At 43.4% G+C, this 22576-nt stretch overlaps 1 protein-coding gene across 3 annotated transcripts in view; it reads right to left on the minus strand.

Moving 5' to 3' along the window:
- FRAS1 (Fraser extracellular matrix complex subunit 1) overlaps window positions 1-22576 on the minus strand; it is a 502305-nt gene that overhangs the window by 165251 nt on the left and 314478 nt on the right. For all 3 annotated transcript variants that reach the window (XM_043906392.1, XM_043906393.1, XM_043906394.1), the window contains 6 exons: window positions 18654-18806; window positions 18268-18414; window positions 11505-11651; window positions 6100-6240; window positions 4347-4487; window positions 2518-2658 (listed from right to left, as the gene is read on the minus strand). In XM_043906392.1, coding sequence (XP_043762327.1) covers window positions 2518-2658; window positions 4347-4487; window positions 6100-6240; window positions 11505-11651; window positions 18268-18414; window positions 18654-18806 — 870 coding nt within the window. The remainder of the gene's footprint in view (window positions 1-2517; window positions 2659-4346; window positions 4488-6099; window positions 6241-11504; window positions 11652-18267; window positions 18415-18653; window positions 18807-22576) is intronic.

Below are 22576 nucleotides of genomic sequence, written 5' to 3' on the forward strand. Positions count from 1 at the left end.
AGCTACCACATGATCCAGCAATTCTGCTCCTAGGCATATACCCAAGAGTACTGAAAGCATAGAAAGTGAAAGTGAAAGTTGCTCAGTCATGTCTGACTCTTTGTGACCCCATGGACTATACACACAGTCCATGGAATTCTCCAGGTCAGAATACTGGTAGCCTTTCCCTTCCCCAGCAGATCTTTCCAACCCAGGGATTGAATCTAGGTCTCCTGCATTGCAGGCAGATTCTTTACCAGCTGAGCCACAAGGGAAGCCCAAGAGTAGTGGAGTGGGTGAAAGTGAAAAGTGAAAGTGAAGTCGCTCAGTCGTGTCCGACTCTTTGCGACCCATGGACTGTAGCCTACCAGGCTCCTCCATCCATGGGATTTTCCAGGCAAGAGTACTGGAGTGGATTGCCATTTCCTTCTCCAGAGGATCTTCCCGACCCAGGGATCAAACCCGGGTCTCCCACATTGTAGGCAGATGCCTTACCATCGGAGCCACTAGCCTATCCCTACTCCAACAGACATTCCCAACCCAGGAATTGAACCAGGGTCTCCGGCATTGCAGGCAGATTCTTTACCAACTGAGCTATCAGTGAAGCCCATTGAAAGTATATGTCCATACAAAAACTGTAACACCAATGTTCATAGCAGTGTTATTCACAAAAAACAAAAGTGGGAACAACTGAAACAATCAAGCATCAATTGAATGAATAAACAAAATGTGGTATATGCATACAATGGAGTATTATTCAAGCAAAAAAAGAAATGAGGTACTGATACGTGTTCTAACACAGAGGAACCTTGAAATTAGTATGCCAGGTGAAAGAAGCCAGATGTAAAAGGCCACATATTGTATGCTTCCATTTATGTGAACTATTTAGGGTAGGCAATTCCATAGAGCCAGAAAGCACTGTAGTTTCTGTGTTTAGCAGGAGCTAAGGCAATGGGTCAGTAGAGAGAGATTACTAGTGGTTACTGAATTTCTTTTTAGGATGATTAAAATGAACTAGAATTAGATTGTGATGATGGTTGTGTAGCATTGTGGATATACTAAAACCTCATTATATGCTTTCATGGGTAAGTTCTATGATATGTGAATTATATCTCAATAATAACAATAAAGAATCATAGAGATTTTTTAAAACAATATTGATACTTAGGCTCTACCACCAGAGATTCTAACTTAGATGTTCTGGGGTGGGGCCTTGGTCATTTTATAAGCTCCACAGGTAATCCTAATTGGTTGCCACACTGGAGAACACAGTCTTCTCTTAACACATCTGTCATATCTGACCATCAGACCCACCAAGGGCAAGAGGAGAGGCAAGTGCCGGATACCATTTGCAGGAACCGCACCAGTTAACCTTCAGTGAAGTAGGATTATTGGTGGCTTACATTCAGAATTCAAGTGAAATATACACACGTTGCTTTAAAAATTTACGATCTCTGTCCACAGGAAACATATGATGGATGAGTTAGTATTTCTGACCTTGATGTGGAATTCATCCCATCTCCTGCAAGTTGTTTTGCCGGAGCTTTAATTGGCAGTGCTTCCTCTTACAAGTAGGACGGACAGGGCAGTTTAGGAATGCCAAATTTCAGGGGAACTACTTCTAATGTAAGATTACTCTAACGAAAGTCGAATTCATTTGCACAGGTTGACTTGTATTACATCCCAAGTGGGGTAAGCTGACTCTCAAGTACTTAGGGCTTCAGAAGGATCCCAATAAAATAAGCCAAAGATAATTTTTCCCATGGGAAGTCTTAATATCATAGGAGGTCAGAAATACAATGATGAAAAATATGATTGGCTGCAGGTGATAAAACATGATTCATGTTATTGATGAAGGACACTCAAAAGCCAAGAAATGCTCAGAACTCCCAATCTTCATTCACCTGTAAAAATTTGGGGGTCCAAAATTAAGCCTGAATTTAAATTTTATTCTCTTTGTTGTTTAAGGTAAAATGTCCACTGATGTGTTAGACAAGACTAGTTCCATTTCTTTAACATGTTACTTAATTCTTAATGGCACACAGACAAGCTTGAAATCCATCTACTTCCAGTATGTGAACCTAATGGGGCAGGCTCCTGATTAGGCACCATTCACTAATTATTTATCATTTATCTCCAGTGTGCACAAAGAATACATCATTGCACCTGGCCATAATTAGTTCTACATGTTGATAAAAATATACTAAATTGTATCTATTAATATAAACATATATATAAAATGTTCCATAACATGGCTGTAGTTCAGGGACATCAATAAGTTTTATGTCAAATTTATGATCTGATAGTTGTGACTTTTAAAGTGCAGATGACTTCTTTTTCCCTTCCAAAGATCTTACAAGTTGAATTCTCCCAATTTTTCATTGTCTCTAAATAAGTCCCTTACAGCAGCACCTAGGGTTTTCCCAGAATAGGAAGCCTGCATTTTACATCACATGGGCCAACTGTATCTGCAAAGTCAGCCTCTACATGGAGAAATTACAGGTGATTTCACCAGACCATTGGGGGAGAAGCACTTACCAGCACATGTCTCATTAGAAGAGTGGGCAGAGAAGCCAGGAACACAGTTGGAGAGACAAAGACCGTTCTTCAGAAAGTAACCCTGGTCACAGAGGTCACACCAGTCTCTGCGGCTGCACCGCAAGCACCCCTTAGGGCAGGCTATCAAAGACAGGACACATCAAATCAGGCAGGACGAAGGCACAGGCACTCAGCGAGGGCCACCAGTGACAAAGAAATGAGGAGTGAAAGCACAGCAACGTATGACCACCTACCTGTTAGCAGAAGAGAGTTCTGACCATTGCCTATAGAATTTCATAGACAGCTGGTCTACCCCAGCAAGGCCGTGAACAGGGAGGAGCACCTTTGCTTTACACACTATGACCTGAACATGTTGCACATAAACGGATTGCTTAAAAAGTTAACCATACTGACTTGTCAGGGAGGCAGTTTCTAGGGATTAAGAGCATAAATCCTGTTGGGGTATCATTCCTCTCTTCTACTACTTAACAGCTGTGGAATTCGGGCAAGTCGTTTTAACAGCCTGTGCTGTAATAATTTTCTCATCTTCAAAATGGAGATAAATAGCACCTAACGCACTGATGTTGGTTGGATTACAGGTGCTCTACATAATAAGTGACCAGAATAGTACTGGGCACACGAAAGAACTCAAAAGTACCACTATCATGGCTTTTCTTATTTTTATTATTTTAAATATATGGGGAAAGCAAGCTTTTTAAAAAGACCATAGATTATTTCTTTGAATCAAGTCAATTATCTTCTATACATCAAGTGTTTACCACTTATTATTCTGCTTCCTCAGTTGAGCTATTAGAAAGAGGTGGCACAGGATAGTTTTAAAAGTCTTGAATCAGAAAATCTGAGTTTAATATCTGATTTTATGTTGTGTTGGTTAATTCTTAAGCCTCTTTTTTTTTCCACTTGTAAAACAAGATTCATAGTGTCTGCCATATTTTACCAAGTGATTGTGAATGTTAAATGAGATAATGCAGATGAAGGAAATTTGGGAAAACATAAAATGCCATGCCTGGGTAAAGGCATTATCATTAAATATCAATTGTCCTTTAAAGTATGGGCTTCCCAGGAGGCTCATGGTAAAGAATCCATCTGCGAATGCAGGAGACACAGGTTTGATACATGGTCGGGAAGATTCTCTGGAGAAGGAAATGGCAAACCACTCCGTATTCTTGTCTGGAGAACCCGATAGACAGAGAAGCCTGGTGAGCTACAGTCCATGGGGTTGCAAACAGTCAGACACAACTTAGGGACTGAACAATAACAACACGGTACCAAGTTTTGATAGAAATGATAACAAACTAAGGAAGCTCTTGTGAATAACTTAATGGACAAGGAGATTAAGACTTTGGGTTTAACTTCAGTTTAACATAAAAGTTCAACATATCTCACTAAAATGTTCCCCAAATTTCTATTCTTCAAGCATATAATGGCAGTAAGAAGGTCAACGGGTAATTTAGTGTACACGTTGAACACCCTGGCCCCATGTTAATAGGGCTGACCTACTCTTAATGGACACCTCACCTTAGTTCAATATAAACTTTCTATTCCATGAAATATTGGCTTCGTTTCCATGCAGACCTTTAGGGACAACATTGATCTGTGCAAAAGAATTATTGGTCTGCACTTCCACATTCTATTTAGCCAGCCATTGGCAGGGGTGCACAAGAAGCCATCAATTACTTTAGGCCAAACTCCCTAGGTTTTCATTCTGCTCCTAATTCAGATTCTCCCTGGCTACCTGAGAATCAACACACCCGACTTCCTTGCTGCCCTCACTTCTTTCAGGGAATGCAGTATAGTCTCCAACTCACCCATGCATTTGTGGTTAGCGCGGTCTGCAAAGAAACCCTTCCCGCATTCCTGGACACACTGGGCTTCCAAGAGGAGAAACGGCTCTTCACAGCGGGTGCACTCACGGGGACCTTGGCACTGGAGACAGTAGCTGTCGCAGCCTGAAAGACACAAATCAAGTCGACAGGAGTGTGTGTAGCTTTCCAAGGGGCTCCTGGCCCTCATGGTGAGGCCAGGCAACCTAGCGGGCCAGGCAGCAGACTGGGAGTCAGGAAGCCAGGCTTCTGACTGTGACTGCTGTGCTGACAAACTGGGTGACTTAGCACTAGTAACTGCACTGCTCTGAGCCTCAGTGTTCTCGCCTGTAAAATGGAAAGAACATGTTGTTCCACCCAGGTCTTTGGATAAATGAAAAATACTCTGCAAACTATAAATTGACAGATATTTTCCAGCAGTCATGTATGGATGTGAGAGGTGGACCGTGAAGAAGGCTGAGCCCTGAAGAATTGATGCTTTCCAATTGTGGTGCTGGAAAAGACTCTTGAGAGTCCCTTGGACTGCAAGGAGATCCAACCAGTCAATCCTAAAGGAAATCAACCCTGAATACTAATTGGAAGGACTGATGCTGAAGCTGAAGCTCCAATACTCTGTCCACCTGATGTGAAGAGCCGACTCACTGAAAAAGACCCTGATGCTAGGAAAGCCTGAGGGCAAGAGGAGAAGGGGGCAACAAAGAATGAGATGGTTGGATGATGGCATCGCTGACTCAATGAACATGAGTTTGAGCAAACTCCAGGAGATAGTGAAGGGCAAGGGAGCCTGGCATGCTGTAGCTCATGGGGTGGCAAAGAGTCGGACATGACTTAGCAACTGAAGAACGACAAGCTAGTATCATTAATACTGTCTAGTCTTTGGCTCTCTGCACTGTTCTCTGAAGCGTCAGTCTTTCCTGGCTGGCCTGGTCGGTTATCAGAGTATCACCCGAGGATGTTCCCAGAAAGGCTGCCTGGGCACTTCGGGTGGCATTTCAGGATGTGAAGATTTTGTGATGTTAAATTAAGGCTGAAGCAGGTACTGGACCAGAGTAAGGTGATAGTTAGATACATATGGTATACAGAGGCTTTTGGGAGGCAGATGGTGGAATAATATGGTCTTTTATTTATTTTTATTTATTTATTTTTTTATAATATGGTCTTTTAATGCGCTCAGATGACCAGAGCACACCGACCCTTCCATCTGGAGCACAGCACTGTTCAATTTTTAAGGAAATCCAAAACTAATGGTCAAAACATACCTGTTTGTGTGGCCATATACCCCTAAGATTCCCATGAGGACTTCAAAATTATCGAATGTTGTGTTAGAGCACGGGCTTCCCAGGTGGCGCTAGTGGTAAAGAACCCCCCTGCCAATGCAGGAGACATAAGAGACACTGGCGAGATTTCTGGGTTGGGAAGACCCCCTAGAGGAGGAAATGGCAACCCACTCCAGTATTCTTTCCTGGAGAATCCTGTGGACAGAGGAGCCTGGCAGGCTACAGTCCATGGACTCTCAAAGAGTTGGACATGACTGAAGCAACTTAGCATACAAGTTGGGGCATGGGGGAAGGAAAGAGGGGACATTTTCATGATAACAAAGTAAAGCTCTTAAGAAGGAAACCAGAAATCGGATAAAAAGCCATAAGGAAAACTCCATGGACTCCTTCCTTCTCGGAACAGTGGCAATCAGAAGAGATGGAAGCTTGGGTGAGCACAGAGAAGGGCTGCAGACACTTACTCTTGCAGAGGCCCAGGTCCTGGTAAAATGATGCTGAGCACTGCTCCATGCAGGCGCCGTCCTGGAGAACATAGCCGTCCATGCATTGGAGGCAGTCTGTCCTCAGAGGCCCGCTGCACACATTGCAACTCCAGTCACACTCTAGAAAGAAAGTTCCTTCAATCAGCTTCCTTTCTGTCCACCCTCAGTCCCAGAGACTAATTTACAAGGACGTTGTCGGCAGCTGCACAGGGTAAAGTGAGGACACCATAAGAGATGTCAGGTACATGAGCTCTAATGAGGCTCTGCTTGTAGTAGCCTGCACGCCTCTCTGAGGTTGAGTGTTTCCTAATTATGTTAGACACGGCACATACACGGCACGTACAAGGATTGCTCCACGCTTCTGTGAAGCCTGCTTGTCAGCGGGGCTGCTGAGGAGCCAGACCAACTGGATCTTATTCTATAAGGGCTCTAGAGTTCTGTATCCTTGAGACACAGCATCTTCATGCAAAGCCTGCTCCAGAGAGTGGCCAATTTGCTTCCACAAACCTAACAGGATCTCCTCCAAATGCCAACAGGTAAAGGAAGTCAGGGGGCTTTCCTAGTGGTTCAGACAGTACAGAATTTTCCTGCAATGCAGGAGAGCTGGGTTTGATCCCTGGGTTGGGAAGATCCCCTGGAGAAGGGAATGGTAACTGACCCCAGTATTCTTGACTGAAGACTCCCATGGACAGAATAGCCTAGCAGGCTACAGTCCACAGGGTGGCAAAGAATTGGATATGATCGAGGAAATAATACTTTCACTTTCAAAGGATGTCAGAGACTCAAGGAAGGATGCATCTGCTCACTCCACTAACACCAGCTGCATGATTCCCTTCTTCTCAGAAATCAGGCAGTGACCAACACAACGCAAAGAAGCATTGACGCTGGAGTTAAAAGGGTGTGAAAGAACAGTACAGAAAGAAATTCCTGATATAAAACAGATCTCATGCAGAGCAGACTTGATTCCTTTCCATGTTCATTGACTCAAACAAACATCTGTGGGGTATACAGCCTAGAGACAGCTTATCAAGTGGTGGGTGTAAACCGTCCTCAAGAAGCTTATGTTCGAGTGTATCCTAGCCCAAGTCGCCCACACAAGTGATCCAGGGGGATTGTTAGAAATACGGATCATCAGGTTCACTGTCAGAACTACCGAGTCAGGCCTGGGGTGTGGGGTGCAGGAAAACGTGGTGCTGTGGCTATGGCTTTGGTGATTATGATTACTCTGGTTGTTGCTGCTGTTGTTTTGGCCCAGGCAATTCCAACGCTGTCAGAAAATGCGAAGTTCTAGCTCGAAAGGTCAGTCCTTCATGCATGGATGACAGGACAAGAAAGCAGAGTTAAGTACTTGGTTTTGAAATCAAGTCGATCTATATTCAAGTCACAATGGAAGTTACAAATAGATTCAAGGGATTATATCTGATAGACAGAGTGCCTGAAGAACTATGGACCGAGGTTTGTGACACTGTACAAGAGGCAGTGATCAAGACCATTCCCAAGAAAAAGAAATGCAAAAAGGCAAAATGGTTGTGCGAGGAGGCCTTATAAATAGCTGAGAAAAGAAAAGACATGAAAGGCAAAGGAGAAAAGGAAAGATATACCCATTTGAATGCAGAATTCGAAAGAAGAGCAAAGAGAGATAAGAAAACCTTCCTCAGTGATCAATGCAAAGAAATAGAGGAAAACAATAGAATGGGAAAGAGTAGAGCTCTCTTCAAGAAAATTAGAGATACCAAGGGAATATTTCATGCAAAGATGGGCACAATAAAGGACACAAATGGTATGGACCTAACAGAAGAAGAAGATATTAAGAAGAAGTGGTAACAATACACACAAGAACTATAAAAAAAGATCTGCATGACTGAGATAACCATGATGGTGTGACCACTCCCCTAGAGCCAGACCATTTTGGAATGTGAAGTCAATCCGGCCTTAGGAAACCACTACAAACAAAGCTAGTGGAGGTGATGGAATTCCAGTTGAGCTATTTCAAATCCTCAAAGATGATGCTGTGACAGTGCTGCAATCAATATGCCAGCAAATTTGGAAAACTCAGCAGTGCCCACAGGACTGGAAAAGGTCAGTCTCATTCCAATCCCAAAGAAAGGCAACCAAAGAATGTTCAAACTACCGCACATGTGCACTCATCTCACATGTTAGCAAAGTAATACTCAAAATTCTCCAAGCCAGGCTTCAACAGTATGTGAACCATGAACTTCCAGATGTTCAAGCTGGATTTAGAAAAGGCAGAGGAACCAGAGATCAAATTGTCAACATCCGTTGGATCACTGAAAAAGCAGGAGAGTTCCAGAAACACATCTACTTCTGCTTTATTAAGTATGCCAAAGCCTTTGACTGTGTGGATCACAACAAACTGTGGAAAATTCTTCAACAGATGGGAATACCAGACCACCTGACCAGTCTCCTGAGAAATCTGTATGCAGGTCAAGAAGCAACAGTTAGAACTGGACATGGAATAATAGACTGGTTCCAAATCAGCAAATGAGTATGTCAGGGCTATATATTGTCACTCTGCTTATTTAACTTATATGTAGAGTATATCATGAGAAACGCTGGGCTGGATGAAGCATAAGCTAGAATCAAGATTGCCGGGAGAAATATCAATAACTTCAGGTATGCAGATGACACCACCTTTATGGCAGAAAGTGAAGAAGAACTAAAGAGCCTCTTGAGGAAAGTGAAAGAGGAGAGTGAAAAAGTTGGCTTAAAACTCAACATTCAGAAAACTAAGATCATGGCATCTGGTTCCATCACTTCATGCCAAATAGATGGGGAAACAGAGGAAACAGTGAAAGACTATTTTTTTGGGCTCCACAGTCACTGCAGATGGTGACTGCAGCAATGAAATTAAAAGTCACTTGCCCCTTGGAAGAAAAGTTATGACCAACCTAGACAGCTTATTAAAAAGCAGAGACATTTCTCTGCCAACAAAGGTCTATCTACTCAAGGCTATAGTTTCTCCAGTAGTCATGTATGGATATGAGAACTGGACTATAAAGAAAGCTGAGCACAGAAGAATTGATGCTTTTGAACTGTCGTGTTAGAGAAGACTCTTGAGAGTCCCTTGGACTGCAAGAAGATCCAACCAGTCCATCCTAAAGATCAGTCCTGAGTATTCATTGGAAGGACTGATGCTGAAGTTGAAACTCCAATACTTTGGCTACCTGATGCAAAGAACTGACTCACTGGAAATGATCCTGATGCTGGGAAAGATTGAAGGCAGGAGGAGAAGGGGACAACAGAGGATGAGATGATTAGATGGCATAACTGATTCGATGTACATGAGTTTGAGCAAGCTCCAGGAGTTGGTGATGGACAGGGAAGCCTGGTGTGCTTGGGGTTGCAGTCCATGGGGTTGCAAAGAGTCGGACACAACTGACTGAACTGAACTGATATTCACGTCAAGGCTTTGTCACTTTTAATATGCATGTCTTACACACCTTCCTTAAGTGTTTAAGGCTTAGTTTCTTTACCTGTTAAATATGGATAAGAAGAGCATCTTCATAAGGTTATTATGAAGATTGGAGAAGGAAATGGGAACCCACTCCAATATTCTTGCCTGGCAAATCCCATGAACAGAGGAACCTGGCGGGCTATGGACCATGGAGTCTCAAAGAGTTGGACATGACTTAGTGACTGAACAACAACAATAACAGCGAACTGTGAAAATTAAATGGAATAATGAATAGAAGGAACTCAGCACAGTGCCTGGTACATGGCAACTTAATAAAGGTTTGCGGCTGAACTAGTTTCCCTGGAGAAAGTCTCACCACTCAGTGTTGGCTTGTCCCATGTCCCCCTTCACTAAGAAGCTAAGGAAACCTCTCGTTAGTCACCTTTCTATCTTCTCTGAGGCAATATGTCTAAGTCCCAGAGAAGCAAGTAAATGTGCAAGATAGTACACGTGCTTCTAAGAAGATTCATAAAGTTAATCTCACTCATTTATTTGACTGACTCAGTCCTGAGGGAAGATGACTAAAACAGAGCCTTGAAAACCGCCAGCACGGTTATGAAATCACTTTACAACAGGGAGGATTTGTTGGAATCTTGTTTTTCACCACAGACTGAAAACCATCGGTTAGAAAAAAACTAGAAGAGATTTTGCGGTCTTGAGCATAGCAGACCACCAAAGTTAACAGCCAGGTAGAATTTCTTGGAATGGAAAATACACAATTTTGCAAAACCTTAAAGCATTCCAAGTTTATCTGATAGATGTTTGACCTCCAATTCTGAGCCCTAGCTTTTCTGGCAGAATCAGAAAGGGTAAGGGGGACAGTGTGTGGAACCTGGAATGGAGAAATGGAGAAGAGAAACTGAACAGGAACAAGGAAAATCCACCCTTCAGTTCTGTTTTTCTCCCAGCTGACTGCTGCCATTGAAAGAACATAAGCTCCAATCATTCTGAACACTGGAGAGCAAGGTAAAAGCTACTTGGTTTTTGACATTGCTTCCCTAAGAACACCTTGAGAACAAGGACTGCATCTTCACTCTGAAGTATGTTAAGCAGAGATGAACAAATTAGATACAACTTCCTTCCTCATTAAGCTTAGAGTATGCCAATCTAGAGTTGTAAGTGCAAATGCCTGCAGGCCAAGGAAGGCAATGAAAATCTTCCAAAGAGGCCTGGTGTGATAGAACAGGGAATGATGGGGACTGTGGCAATCTTAGGAGATCATGCTCCCCCAATGGAGACAACTGCTACATGTCTCCAACCTACTGCTGCACGGAAGGACGCACACCCAATACTGCCAGACCTTCTGACTCTCAAAAGAAACTGCAAATCTCAACTTTTGTATGTCAAGTCTCCTGATTTTTTAGAAGGCAAAGAGTTGAGAATTTTAAAACATGGTTATAATACATTTAGTGGGGAGAAAAACAAGTCTTGGACCAAATACAACCTGAGGATTTCTAGTTTGCCACCTCTGGTCTAGCAATTAATACTAATGTGCATGTGTCCCGTGCTCAGGCATTTCCGACTCTTTGCGGCTCCATGGATTCTCTAGGCAAGAATACTGGAGTGGGCTGCCATGCCCTCCGCCAGGGAATTTTCCTGACCCAGGGATCAAACCCTCATCTTCTGCGTCTCCTGCATTGGCAGGTGGATTCTTTACCACTGAGCCACCTGGGAAGCCCTCTAGTTACTAACACCTGGCACAATATCTAGGCCATGGTAGGTACTCAAAAATACTTGCTTCATAAATAAATTAATGAATACATACGTACATGCATAATGTCTTCTCACTATCATCAAAGAAAGTCTAAATACCCGATGACAGTATTTTCCAAATTGGGGGAGTGGAATTCTCCAGTAAAGGGGCATCACCAAGTAAGAGAGCTGTCGCGCAATTCAGGAGGAGCGTTACCTTTGCACGTCTTGGTGGAGGAGTCCAGATAGTGTTGCAGGGCACAGCTCTCATGCTGACAGTCCCCGAGGAGCAGGACCTTGCTTGGATCTCGGCAGGAGGTACAGCTGGCCTGGGAATCACAGCTTCCACAATGCACGTTGCATGCTGCGCAGATAGAAAAAGAAAATGACCAGATGATTAGAGTTGCAAATACAGAAGCACTGATCAAACCTAGACAGATGCTGTGAAGGAACAGCCTCGCTCTAACCTATTCCCTAATACTGCTCAGAACCCTCCCCTGTGATCAACAGTAACAGAAAATGTTAGTCTTATCTTCCAAAATCAGGGAAATTTTATTTTCCAGAGAAGATAAATTATGAACCCAAGAACAGAAATCCCACATCCAAACTGTCCCATGCCTCAGCCATAGAATTTACACTTATTCCAAGATCTCTGGGATAATAAACCAGAGTGTCACTGGAACTTTGCTTCTTAAAGAATCAAGGCTCCTACAGTTCGCAATGTAGATTTAGATTTTTGTGTGATGCCAAGATTAAAATTGGGTACTGACTTAATCTGGAGCTCGGGAAATACCATATTTTAAAATACAAAGGACTCTAAGGTGACCTGGCTTACTGATTTCCCCAGTTCTAATTCGTAGCAGCCACGTATTTAGGCGTTCATAGATGATCCCCAAATCCCATCACCCGTCATGCTTCCATCTCTCTCTGATTTAACAACTAGCATTTCTCCATCTGCCCAGTTGTTGACTCTAGAAACCTTAGAATCTATTCTGGCACCTCTCTTTCTCTCGATCCTAATTCATCACTCACTGGATCTTATTCACATGAATTCTCCTATATAATTCTCAGAACTTCTTGCTTTTCTCCATGTCCATACATGCCAGGACATCCAAGCCATCATCATTTCTTACTGGACCACTATCATAGCCTCCTAATTGGTTTGACTCCTTGCATTCTATTCCATGAATCCCCAAAAGTGACTTTTTTCTAAAATTCAGACTTATCAAGTGTCAGAGGGCACTTTCGTCTATGAACGCATATCTTTCTTCAGTCTTGGAAAAATTTTAGCCATCATTTCTGCAAATATTGCTCCTCCATCATTCCCTCCATTCCTCCCACCTAGAAATCATAGTAAACGTATTTGAATCCTCTCAATATAATCTCCATGTCTCTTGTCTTTAACTCTTACTCATTCTTCAGCCTCTTCCACATAAAGGCCTTCCCTGACCCTCCAGTCTGGAACAAGTCTCAGGTCTCCCAGGTACAGTTCTTATACTTTTCATTCTTGCCATTAATAGAAATGTTCTATTCAGTGATTATTTACCATCTTTATCATTTAAAGCTGTAAGCTTTGTGGAAGCAAAGACTAGATTTGTTTTGTTTCTTTCACAGTCCCCAGTCCCCAGGTGGTTATCTATAATTATATCTGTGCTAAGTCACATCTGACTCTATATGATTCCACCGACTATAGCCTGCAGGCTCCTCTGTCCATGGGATCCTTCAGGCAAGGGTACCGGAGTGGGTTGCCATTTCCTCCTCCAGGGGATCTTCCCAACCCAGGGATAGAACCCGTGTCTCCTGCATCTCCTGCATTGCAGGTGTATTCTTCACCCACTAAGCCATTGGGAAACTGGTGTTCAATAAATACTAGCAATATAAATGATAGAAGCCAGATACTATAATCATATATACTCAAGCACTAGCATCTTTGCCTCACTCTAAAATTTTCTCAGTATGTTTCAGATGAGAATTCTAGAGAGCGATCATGTGAATTTTAGTTCTAAAGGATATCAAATGCAGTAAAATGACCTCCCACTAAAATAAAAAGAAACTCCTTTTGTTTCACCTACAAGAAAAGCCACTGGTATAAAATATCAGTTATGATATGTAAACTGGTAATTAAAAGTCCTAGGAAAATTCTAGACTGGAATTTCAAACAGCTAGCTTAACAATAATTAGAAAGGAATAATTGCTGGAAACTTATATCAGGCTAAACTTTTATCATTTTGGGAGGTAGGATTTCTATACCCATTGTATCTTAATTTTGCCAAAGGGTCTGACAAAAATCTCAAAGATACACCTGTGAATACAAAAATGAAGTGGTGTCTAGCAGCCGTAGGTGGATTTGAAGATAGTTGAAATACATACTCAAAAAGTTGTCGGTAAATCATTGTAACTGGAAATGAATGTCTGTACTAGCATATTATGATGAAGTCAATTTCTTACTCGATTATTTTTATCAATGACTTTAATGAAAACAGAGATCATGCTAATGATATTTAAATATGCCACATACACTTATACTGAACATATACTACCTGAAAGAAAAATTCAAATTTACCTTAGCCAGTTGTAGCAGTAAATTAGGATTCCCTGGTGGCTCAGTGCTAAAGAACCTACCTGCCAATCAGGAAATGTGGGTTCGATCCCTGGGTCGGGAAGATCCTGTGGAGGAGGAAATGGCAAACCCACTCCAATATTCTTGCCCAGAGGATCCCATGGACAGAGGGGTTTATCAGCCTACAGTCCATGGGGTCGCGAAGAGTTGGATACCACTGAGCAACTAAACATAGCAATAAACTAAAAACAATCAGCTGAAATTTAAATGGGTATATCTTTCCTTTTCTCATTTGCCTTTTGCTTCTCTTATTTTCTCAGTTATTTGTAAGGCCTTCTCAGACAACTATTTTGCCTTTTTGCATTTCTTTTTCTAGGGGATAGTCTTGATCACTGCCTCCTGTACAATGTCATGAACCTCCATCCATAGTTCAATGGGCTCAATGGACATGACTCAATGGACTCAATGGCCATGAGTTTGAGCAAACTCTGGGAGATAGTGAAAGACAGGGAAGCCTGGCGAGCTGCAGTCCATGGGGTCACAAAAAGTCGGACATGACTGAGCGACTGAACTGGCTGACTAAACCAGGTGAAATAAGCTACACTGTAAGGAGAGTCCTGCATTTATGTTCCACAACCAATTGTACAAACAGAGGAGACAGAAGGCCTGTTTAAACAGCAGTATTATAAAAAAAAAATCTAAGAATCTTAGTTGATTAAGAGCTTATTAAAAGTTGACCTGGTACTAAAGAAATGAACAGTCTTAAGCTGAAGAGCCTTCATGTAAACCTCAATGTCAGCTGGACCCCCTGTTGTATGTAAAGCTGCAAAATGAAGCCTCAAGGCCAGTTTCTCCGCGTGGGGGTGACAGGTCAGTGCCCTGTGCTGACACCTTAGAGTTTCCTGAAGTTTACTTCCTCAACCTTCCGTAGGCCTGTGTATTCTCGAGTCCTTCTGCAAAGTCTCTCATTCCAGAAGTATAACTCAGCCCCTTCACTGACTTCCACAAGAAAAGGGTTCCTGCCGAGCGCTGTGAATTATTAAGACTATATGGAAGATCTGGAGGGATGCAGTGGTGTCAGACTACAGAGCAGGGGGCTTCCATCATTTCTCTTTGAATCTTTCTTCCTCTGTTACTGAACCCCTCATCCTCCTCTAATCCCCGCATGACCTTGTCTCACTCAAATTGGTTCTGCAGATTCCAAGCCTCTTGGGTTCTCAGCGTCCCCCTTCAGAGCAGTGTGGGTGCGGGCCCTTTCCTCCATCTTAGGACATTCAGACCACAGAGGGTATTAATCTTATTGCAGTCACATTGGGGGACCACATCTCAAGTAACAGGTGCAGTTCTCTGAGGTCAGTGACCCCATGGAAAATGCCAAGAAGATAGTGAAGATGGTGGCAAGTAGACCAGGGAGCAGTGAAGGAAGCAGGGATGTACCTTAACCATCATTCACAGAAGAGGAAGCGATCTCACAGCCAATGAAGTCCATTCTCCCTCCTGAATAGGCCTGTTTGCTACTATACCTCTGAGATGGTCCTCTCTTTTTGCTCCTATATTCCACTGACTCCAGTCCTGCCAGGAGCAGAGAAGTCCAACTGGGAGATGATGGCTAATTTCCAACTTTTGAAGATAACAGTCTGAATGAATGAGCAAGGAGCCATGCTAAACTTCCCTAGAGGGAAGTTCTAGGGCTGATGAGAAAGAACTGTCCAACAACTATGGCCCCCACCAATGGACCTCCCTTCCTCATCTGCAGATGCCTGTGAAGGGGTGAGAGAAAACCTCTGCCCTGGGTGTGAGGTTGGCTCAGACACCCTGGAGTTCTCCTGCCACCCTAGGGCCCTATGGTTTCAAGTACTGAGATCCTCAATTATCATCTCTTCTTTATCTACTCAACTGGTTGTCCTCTAATTTTAGAGCTCAGTATGCAATTTCTAAAGGTTTCTGTAACCAGGCTCTAGACAGCTCTGCCGCTCTTTTTTCTATAATATGGTTATCAATGTCTCCCCTTTATACTGATTATATTTACTACAAAGCCCTTTACAGAACAATTTCTACAATTTTCAGGCCTATAATTGTCTCTAATGATGAGCATTAGAAAAGGACACTGTGGATAATATTTTTAAGTACTAGAAATTCAAATACCACAACTTAGGGGCACGCTTTACTCAATCGTTGGAAGAACGAACCCTAAGCTTTAGCAAAGGACTAAAGTTAGAATATTCTTAATTTAACTGACTTAGTCTATAAAATCCTATTTACATGGTAGCACAGCAAATGCATTTGTTCAGGGCAGAAGCTTACCAGAAAAGAGATATTTCCATGCAACGTATTTTTGTCACCTATACACCATATAAGAGATTCTGTTTTTTTCCTTTGAACTTTTATTTCTGTGATTCTACTGCGGTGAAGAGCCCCATCAATCTAAGTCACTCCTTCTACAGCAGTGCTCCCTTGCTCTTGAAAAGAACACGCAAGTATTTCATTCATGTCTCTTGCATTACAGAACCTACAGATGCCAGTAGACAGTTGATATATACCAAGCAAAGGTTTTGTTACAAAAGTAAAAAGAAAAAAATCTTTTCATTGTCTTGAAAAGGGATTTTTATCTCCGGTTTCTAAACAGATAATGCAAAACGGGGGGTTCTGTAGAACTTCATTTCAAATGCTAATCCTTGCAAACATCTCCATAAACTAGCAGTAATATCTATCTTTCTATTTATAAAGTATAGATATCTTTTAATGCTTGATTTGTCTCTCATTTCACATGATGATGGTAACACAATGATAGCTATAGTGACAGCTTATTCTCTGCTAAAGTCTATGCTAAGTGCAATTACGTTAGATGTAGAAACTATTTATTTGGCTGTGCTAGGTCTTCACTGATGCACATGAGCTTTCTCTAGTTGCAGCAAGTGGGGGCTACTCTCTAGTTGCAGTGAGTATCCTCACTGGTGGCTTCTCCTATTGGGGAGCACAGGCTCTAGGGCGTGTAGGCTTCAGTAGTTGTGGCACATGGGTTGAGTTGATCTGGGGTATGTGGGATCTTCCTGGACCAGAGATTGTGTTTCCTCTATTGGCTAAAGGAAATTGGCTCCAGGACTAAAGGAAATCAGTCCTGAATATTCACTGGAAGGACTGACGCTGAAGCTGAAACTCCAATACTTTGGCCACCTGATGCAAAGAAGTGACTCATTGGAAAAGACCCTGATGCTGGGCAAGATTGAAGGCAGGAGGAGAAGGGGACAACAGAGGATGAGATGGTTGGATGGCATCACTGACTCAATGGACATGAGTTTGAGTAGGCTTCGAGAGTTGGTGATGGACAGGGAAGCCTGGTGTGCTTCGGTCCATGGGGTTGCAAAGAGTTAGACACAACTGAGTGACTGAACTGAACTGAACTCCTCCATTGGCAGGTAGATTCTTTCCCGGTGAGCCCCCAGGGAAAGCCTAGATATAGGCACTATTACAATCCACCTTTTATAGAAAAAAGAAACCAAAGCCTGGTGGTTAATTCACTTGCTCAAGGTCACAAAGCTAGTTAAGGGGCAGTTAGGAGTTGCAATTTCATTACCTGATTTGAGCGCCCACTCTCCTAACCATGACTCTATAATTCCTTCAACATGGGCCTTCCCAGGACACAGACTTGAAGTACCTGCACTGTATTTGTTAACTGTCATTTTCAAAATGAGAAAAGTATAACACAATCTTTTGGCAACTGACACTTTACTGACTGAAATGAAATAAGCCTCCTCAGCCTTTCTAAAAACTGTTCCTTCATCTGTGAAGCTCTTCCTGATTTTTTTCCCCTCCGATTTGCCCTTGCCCCAATTTATCCCAACTCTTCGTTTGTGTGTGACTCAGGTAATTAATCATGCTTTGGCTTATTTGAGAACTAAGACATCTATACAAGTAGCTGTCATGCAAGACAAAAATAACTACTGTTTGGGCAGAAACTGAATGCTCTGTAGCATATCAAGCCTTGCATATTGTCAATAATCAACAAACACTTCTCAAAAACAAACCCAGTGAAGTGCTAAGGTCATGGCTTGTGTACTTTGAATGAGCTCTGCTCTCTGCTCAGGATCTTGGAACTGACTCACTAACAGAAACCATAGGAATGAAATAGACTAACACTTTAAGTATTTTAATGAGATAACTACAGTTCAGAGAGGTTAAATGATTGGCCCAAGATCACACAACTGGTGCTTGCAGACCTAGCCCAGCACTTCCGATTAGGCCCGAATCTGAGTTATCATCTGAACATGGCCTCCATATGGTTTGTAGATTCCTTTTCTTTCTTTTCTAAAAATAAAGGTTACCAGGTAAGAATATGGAAGTAAAAAAAAAATCCCTATTTCCTTCCATGACCCCAGAAGAGCAAGAAAGGAGAGACAGTTCATTTTTTAAAAAAACTTACGCTGACAAACATGGTTGTCATCGAGATAGTGCCCGGGGAAGCAGGCGGTGCTGCAGGTGCCAAGGTGGGACAGAACGCGGCCAGGGTCACAGGAGGAGCAGGAGAAGGGACCCCTGCCCCGGCAGGTTCTGCAGGAGGGATGACATTCTGCAGAGAGATGAGACACGGAGGGAACCCATGAAGCCAAATTCCCTTCCAAAGCGGCACACCCGGAGCCACTAATAAAAGCTCCAGCATGCAGAGGGTTAACTGGCCTGCTTTACTGCCCCCTGCGCTGGCGAGATCCCCCCTGTCTCTCCCTCTGGAGGTTCAAGCCTTCTCAGGTACAATCCCCAAGAAAGAAGATCACGGGGCACTGCCAGCTCCTGCATCCAGCACTTACTCACTTTTACAAGCTCCTCTCTCCACGAAGTAGCCAGAAGGGCAATCAGGGACACAGCGGTCCCCCAGCAGCAGGCTCCGGGCATTCTGGCATTGCAGACAGGTGCTCCCGGTGCCGTGGAGGTCAGCTGCACAGTGGTGGCACAGAGGGTGGCAGTCTGAGAGGACAAGGGGGCACAGAGAGAAGGCACAGATGCTGTGAACGCAGCATCTCATTTCTACATTGAAGGGTAAAAGGGACTGCAATGACCACTGCTGTAGCGCAGACAGCTGGGGAGCAGCCTGAAGGCAGTGTGGACATCAGTGAAGGAGAAGCCTGGGACCTGTACAAACGATGTGTTTGAGGTTTTTAGCAAATGGCCAGGTCCAGCACAGCAATTGAGTCTTCATCCCCTTCCAATTGAACAGCCTTCAAACCCTAGGGCAGCATGTGATAGATACTTGCCAGGAGTATAGAAAGAGCTGTCAGATAACAGACACAGTCCATCAGATCAACACAGAGAGCTCTGAGAGCTCCAATACAGAGAGCCCCACCTTGTTCACAGAGCTTCTTACTATGCCCAGTACCTCCACGAGGCCCAATCTCCCCAAGGGGGTCTTCCAGAGTCAGCTTTCCAGTCTCAGACATTGGTGTGAGAGGATTAGGGTAAGTTGATAATTGAATTGGGGGAAATTTTCAGTCCTTAACTAGAGGTAAAGTTAGTTTCCTTGGTGGCTCAATGGTAAAGCATCTGCTTGGCAGTGCAGGAGATGTGGGTTTGATCCCTGGATCAGGAAAATCCCCTGGAGATGGAAATGGCAACCCACTTCAGTATTCTTGCCTGGAGAATTCCATGGACAGAGGAGCCTGGCAGACTACAGACCATAGGGTGGCAAAGAGTGAAACATGACTTAGCAACTAAACTACAACAAAGAGGTCAAGTTACAAAGAAGAGTTAAGTTTAAAAGTCATAGGATTAATTGTCTGAGATGGCCAGCACTCTTTCTCGTTCCCACCTGTATAACAACTCTCCTCTGATTAGGGAACTTGGTTCTGTGTAGCTCTCCCTATAGGTGAAAACTTACTCTGTCCTACTTTAAGTGGTAATAATGTTTCAAGTCCCATTTACCAACCTCCATCCCAAGGATGGAAGCCACAAATCATGAATTACCCCCCAAAATGAAAAAGGAGTAAAGACCTAGGAAAATAAATGTCTGGTTATAGGGTCTGTCTATCTTCCCCACACTAGGATTCAAAGCACTGTTTGCAGTCACTAAAGCACCATGCAGTAGCCAGGTATGTCTTATCATCCTAAAGTCTTGTAGATAGAGACTGTGATTTCTAGAAATATTGAGACTAAAGAATCCTTGTCAATAAAACAAATTGCTTATCTCAGTTGGTAAAGTATCTGCCTGCAATTCGGGAGACCTGGGTTCAATTCTGAGGTCAGGAAGTTCCCCTTGAGAAGGAAATGGCAACCCACTCCAGTATTCTTGCCTGGAGAAGCCCAGGCAAGAATGGACAGAGGAACCTGGTGGGCCACAGTTCATGGGATCGCAAGTCGGACACGACTTAGCTCTTTCTTTTCTTCTTTCTTTCTCTCTAAGCCTCAGTGACACACTTTCTAATTGCTGATCATCCGAGACATGTTTTATGCCAAAGAAAAGATCTTAACTCCATACCCAGCACCCACTCATCCACACAAGAAGTCTTTCTGGGGCCTTTATAGTCACTCCAGAAGTTGAACCTGGAGTTCAGTTCAGTTCAGTTGCTCAGTTGCATCCGACTCTTTTTGACCCCATGGACTGCAGCATGCAGGCCTCCCTGTCCATCACCAACTCCCAGAGTTTACTCAAACTCATGTCCATTGAGTTGGTGATGCCATCCAACCATCTCATCCTCTGTCATCCCCTTCTCCTCCTGCCTTCAATCTTGCCCAGCATCAGGGTCTTTTCCAATGAGTCAGTTCTTCGCATCAGGTAGCCATAGTATTGGAGTTTCAGCTTCAGTGTCAGTCCTTCCAATGAATATTCAGGATTGATTTCCTTTAGGACTTCCCTGGTCGCTCAGAGGATAAAGCGTCTGCCTGCAATGCAGGAGACCCAGGTTCGATCCCTGGGTTGGGAAGATCCCCTGGAGAAGGAAATGGCAACCCACTCCAGTATTCTTGCCTGGAGAATCCCATGGACAGAGGAGCCTGGCGGGCTACAGTCCACAGGGTCACAAAGAGTTGGACACGACTGAGCGACTTCACTTTCTTTTTTTCTTTTTTCCTTTAGGATGGACTGGTTGGATCTCCTTGCAGTGCAAGGGATTCTCAAAAGCCTTCTCCAACACCATGGTTCAAAAGCATCAATTCTTCGGCGCTCAGCTTTCTTTATAGTCCAACTCTCACATCCATACATGACTACTGGAAAAACCATAGCCTTGGCTAGATGGACCTTTGTTGACAAAGTAATGTCTCTGCTTTTTAATATGCTGTCTAGGTTGGTCATAACTTTCCTTCCAAGTAGCAGTACATAAATGAATAGCCTCTGACCTTTCTCTGAACTTCAGGAGTTTCAAGTTTCTGGCAGCCTTTGGCCAACATTAGAAACTATTCTTGATATCCTAAGAAGCAAATTAATCCCCATTACCGACTTTCAGTAAATTATAAAGGAAATGATGGGTGTGTCGAGAGAAATCTGATAAGGAGGCTATTTCCCCCTGATTCAGTGTATGGCTTCCACACAACCTTTTTGTTTTCTTTTTTTGTGTACTCTCCTCTCGGTGCCAGGAGCACTGAAAAGTCGCTGGAGCAGATGGAGGTGGCTCTGTTGTATGATTACGTTAATGAGTGGGTACAGGTTAGAATTGGAAACCCAGGAAACAGGACTGATTCAAGGCTCCATTATGTGAAAAGTCTTGGCCTCTTCCTCTTTTTAAGCCAGTGCTTAAGAGAGCGCCGGGCTCAGGCATGCGTCAACGAGATCTGCAGCTGTGCAGTGGTCTAAAGACTAGTTGCCTCTAACTGCTTTCTCCAGCATACAATTAGAGAAAGGAAAAAGAATAATCACCAAGGGGATGCTCTGAAGAGAAAGTAAGCAGATCTCTTGAGTATTTTGTGGCTACAATAAACAAGTATTTATGGATTTGTCTGACTGTGTGGAACTCTAGAAGCTGTTTGAATGAATTGTGTGATGTGTATGAAATACTTCTAAAAGGCAGCTAGAGCTAGTTCATGGACGCTCCTTCCCACTCTCATGGCAACCGCTTTTTAAAAATATGCTTATTTTTATTTATTTATTTATTTGGCTGCCTGGGCTTTATAGAGGCATGTGGGATCTTGTTCCCTGACCAGGAATTGAACTCGGGTCCCCTGCCTTGGGAGAACAGTCTCAGTCACTGGTCCACCAGGGGAGTCCCTCACGGCAGTTGCTTTGAAAACCTTGCCACTCTTCCCCAGTCATCAGAACCCGCCCTGCCCACCCTCCTACCTCCTCCCAGGTTATTTCACCCTCTGCTTGATTCACCCCATCAAGCATGAGCACCTGTCAACCCCTTTTTATTTCTTCTCATCTCCCCTCCCAAGATGAAATGGCTAATTCCTCCACTCATATTTTTTGATCCAATACTCAACATTATTTGAACATTATGGCAACATTATTGCATCTTTTATCCCCATCTCTCTTCATTCTCCCTGAGGTCAACGTCCAAAATGTGTCTGCATTACTTACTCCCTCCAAAACTTTTCTCAACAACCATTCCATCTCTTGCCTTCCCCTCGCCACCCAACTTTCTTGCCTCCCTAACTTCTCACCGCACTGTTAATCTGCCATCCACGTCCACAATTCAGCTCTGACTGCTCTTGAAAAGGGCTCTGACCACCTAACAACCAGATGCAATGGCTTCCTCTAATGCCTGGGCTGTGTGCTGCGCTCAGTCGTGTCCGACTCTTTGCGACCCCGT

The sequence above is a fragment of the Cervus elaphus genome, chromosome 6 (genome assembly GCF_910594005.1).
Source record: "Cervus elaphus chromosome 6, mCerEla1.1, whole genome shotgun sequence".
NCBI lineage: Eukaryota > Metazoa > Chordata > Mammalia > Artiodactyla > Cervidae > Cervus > Cervus elaphus.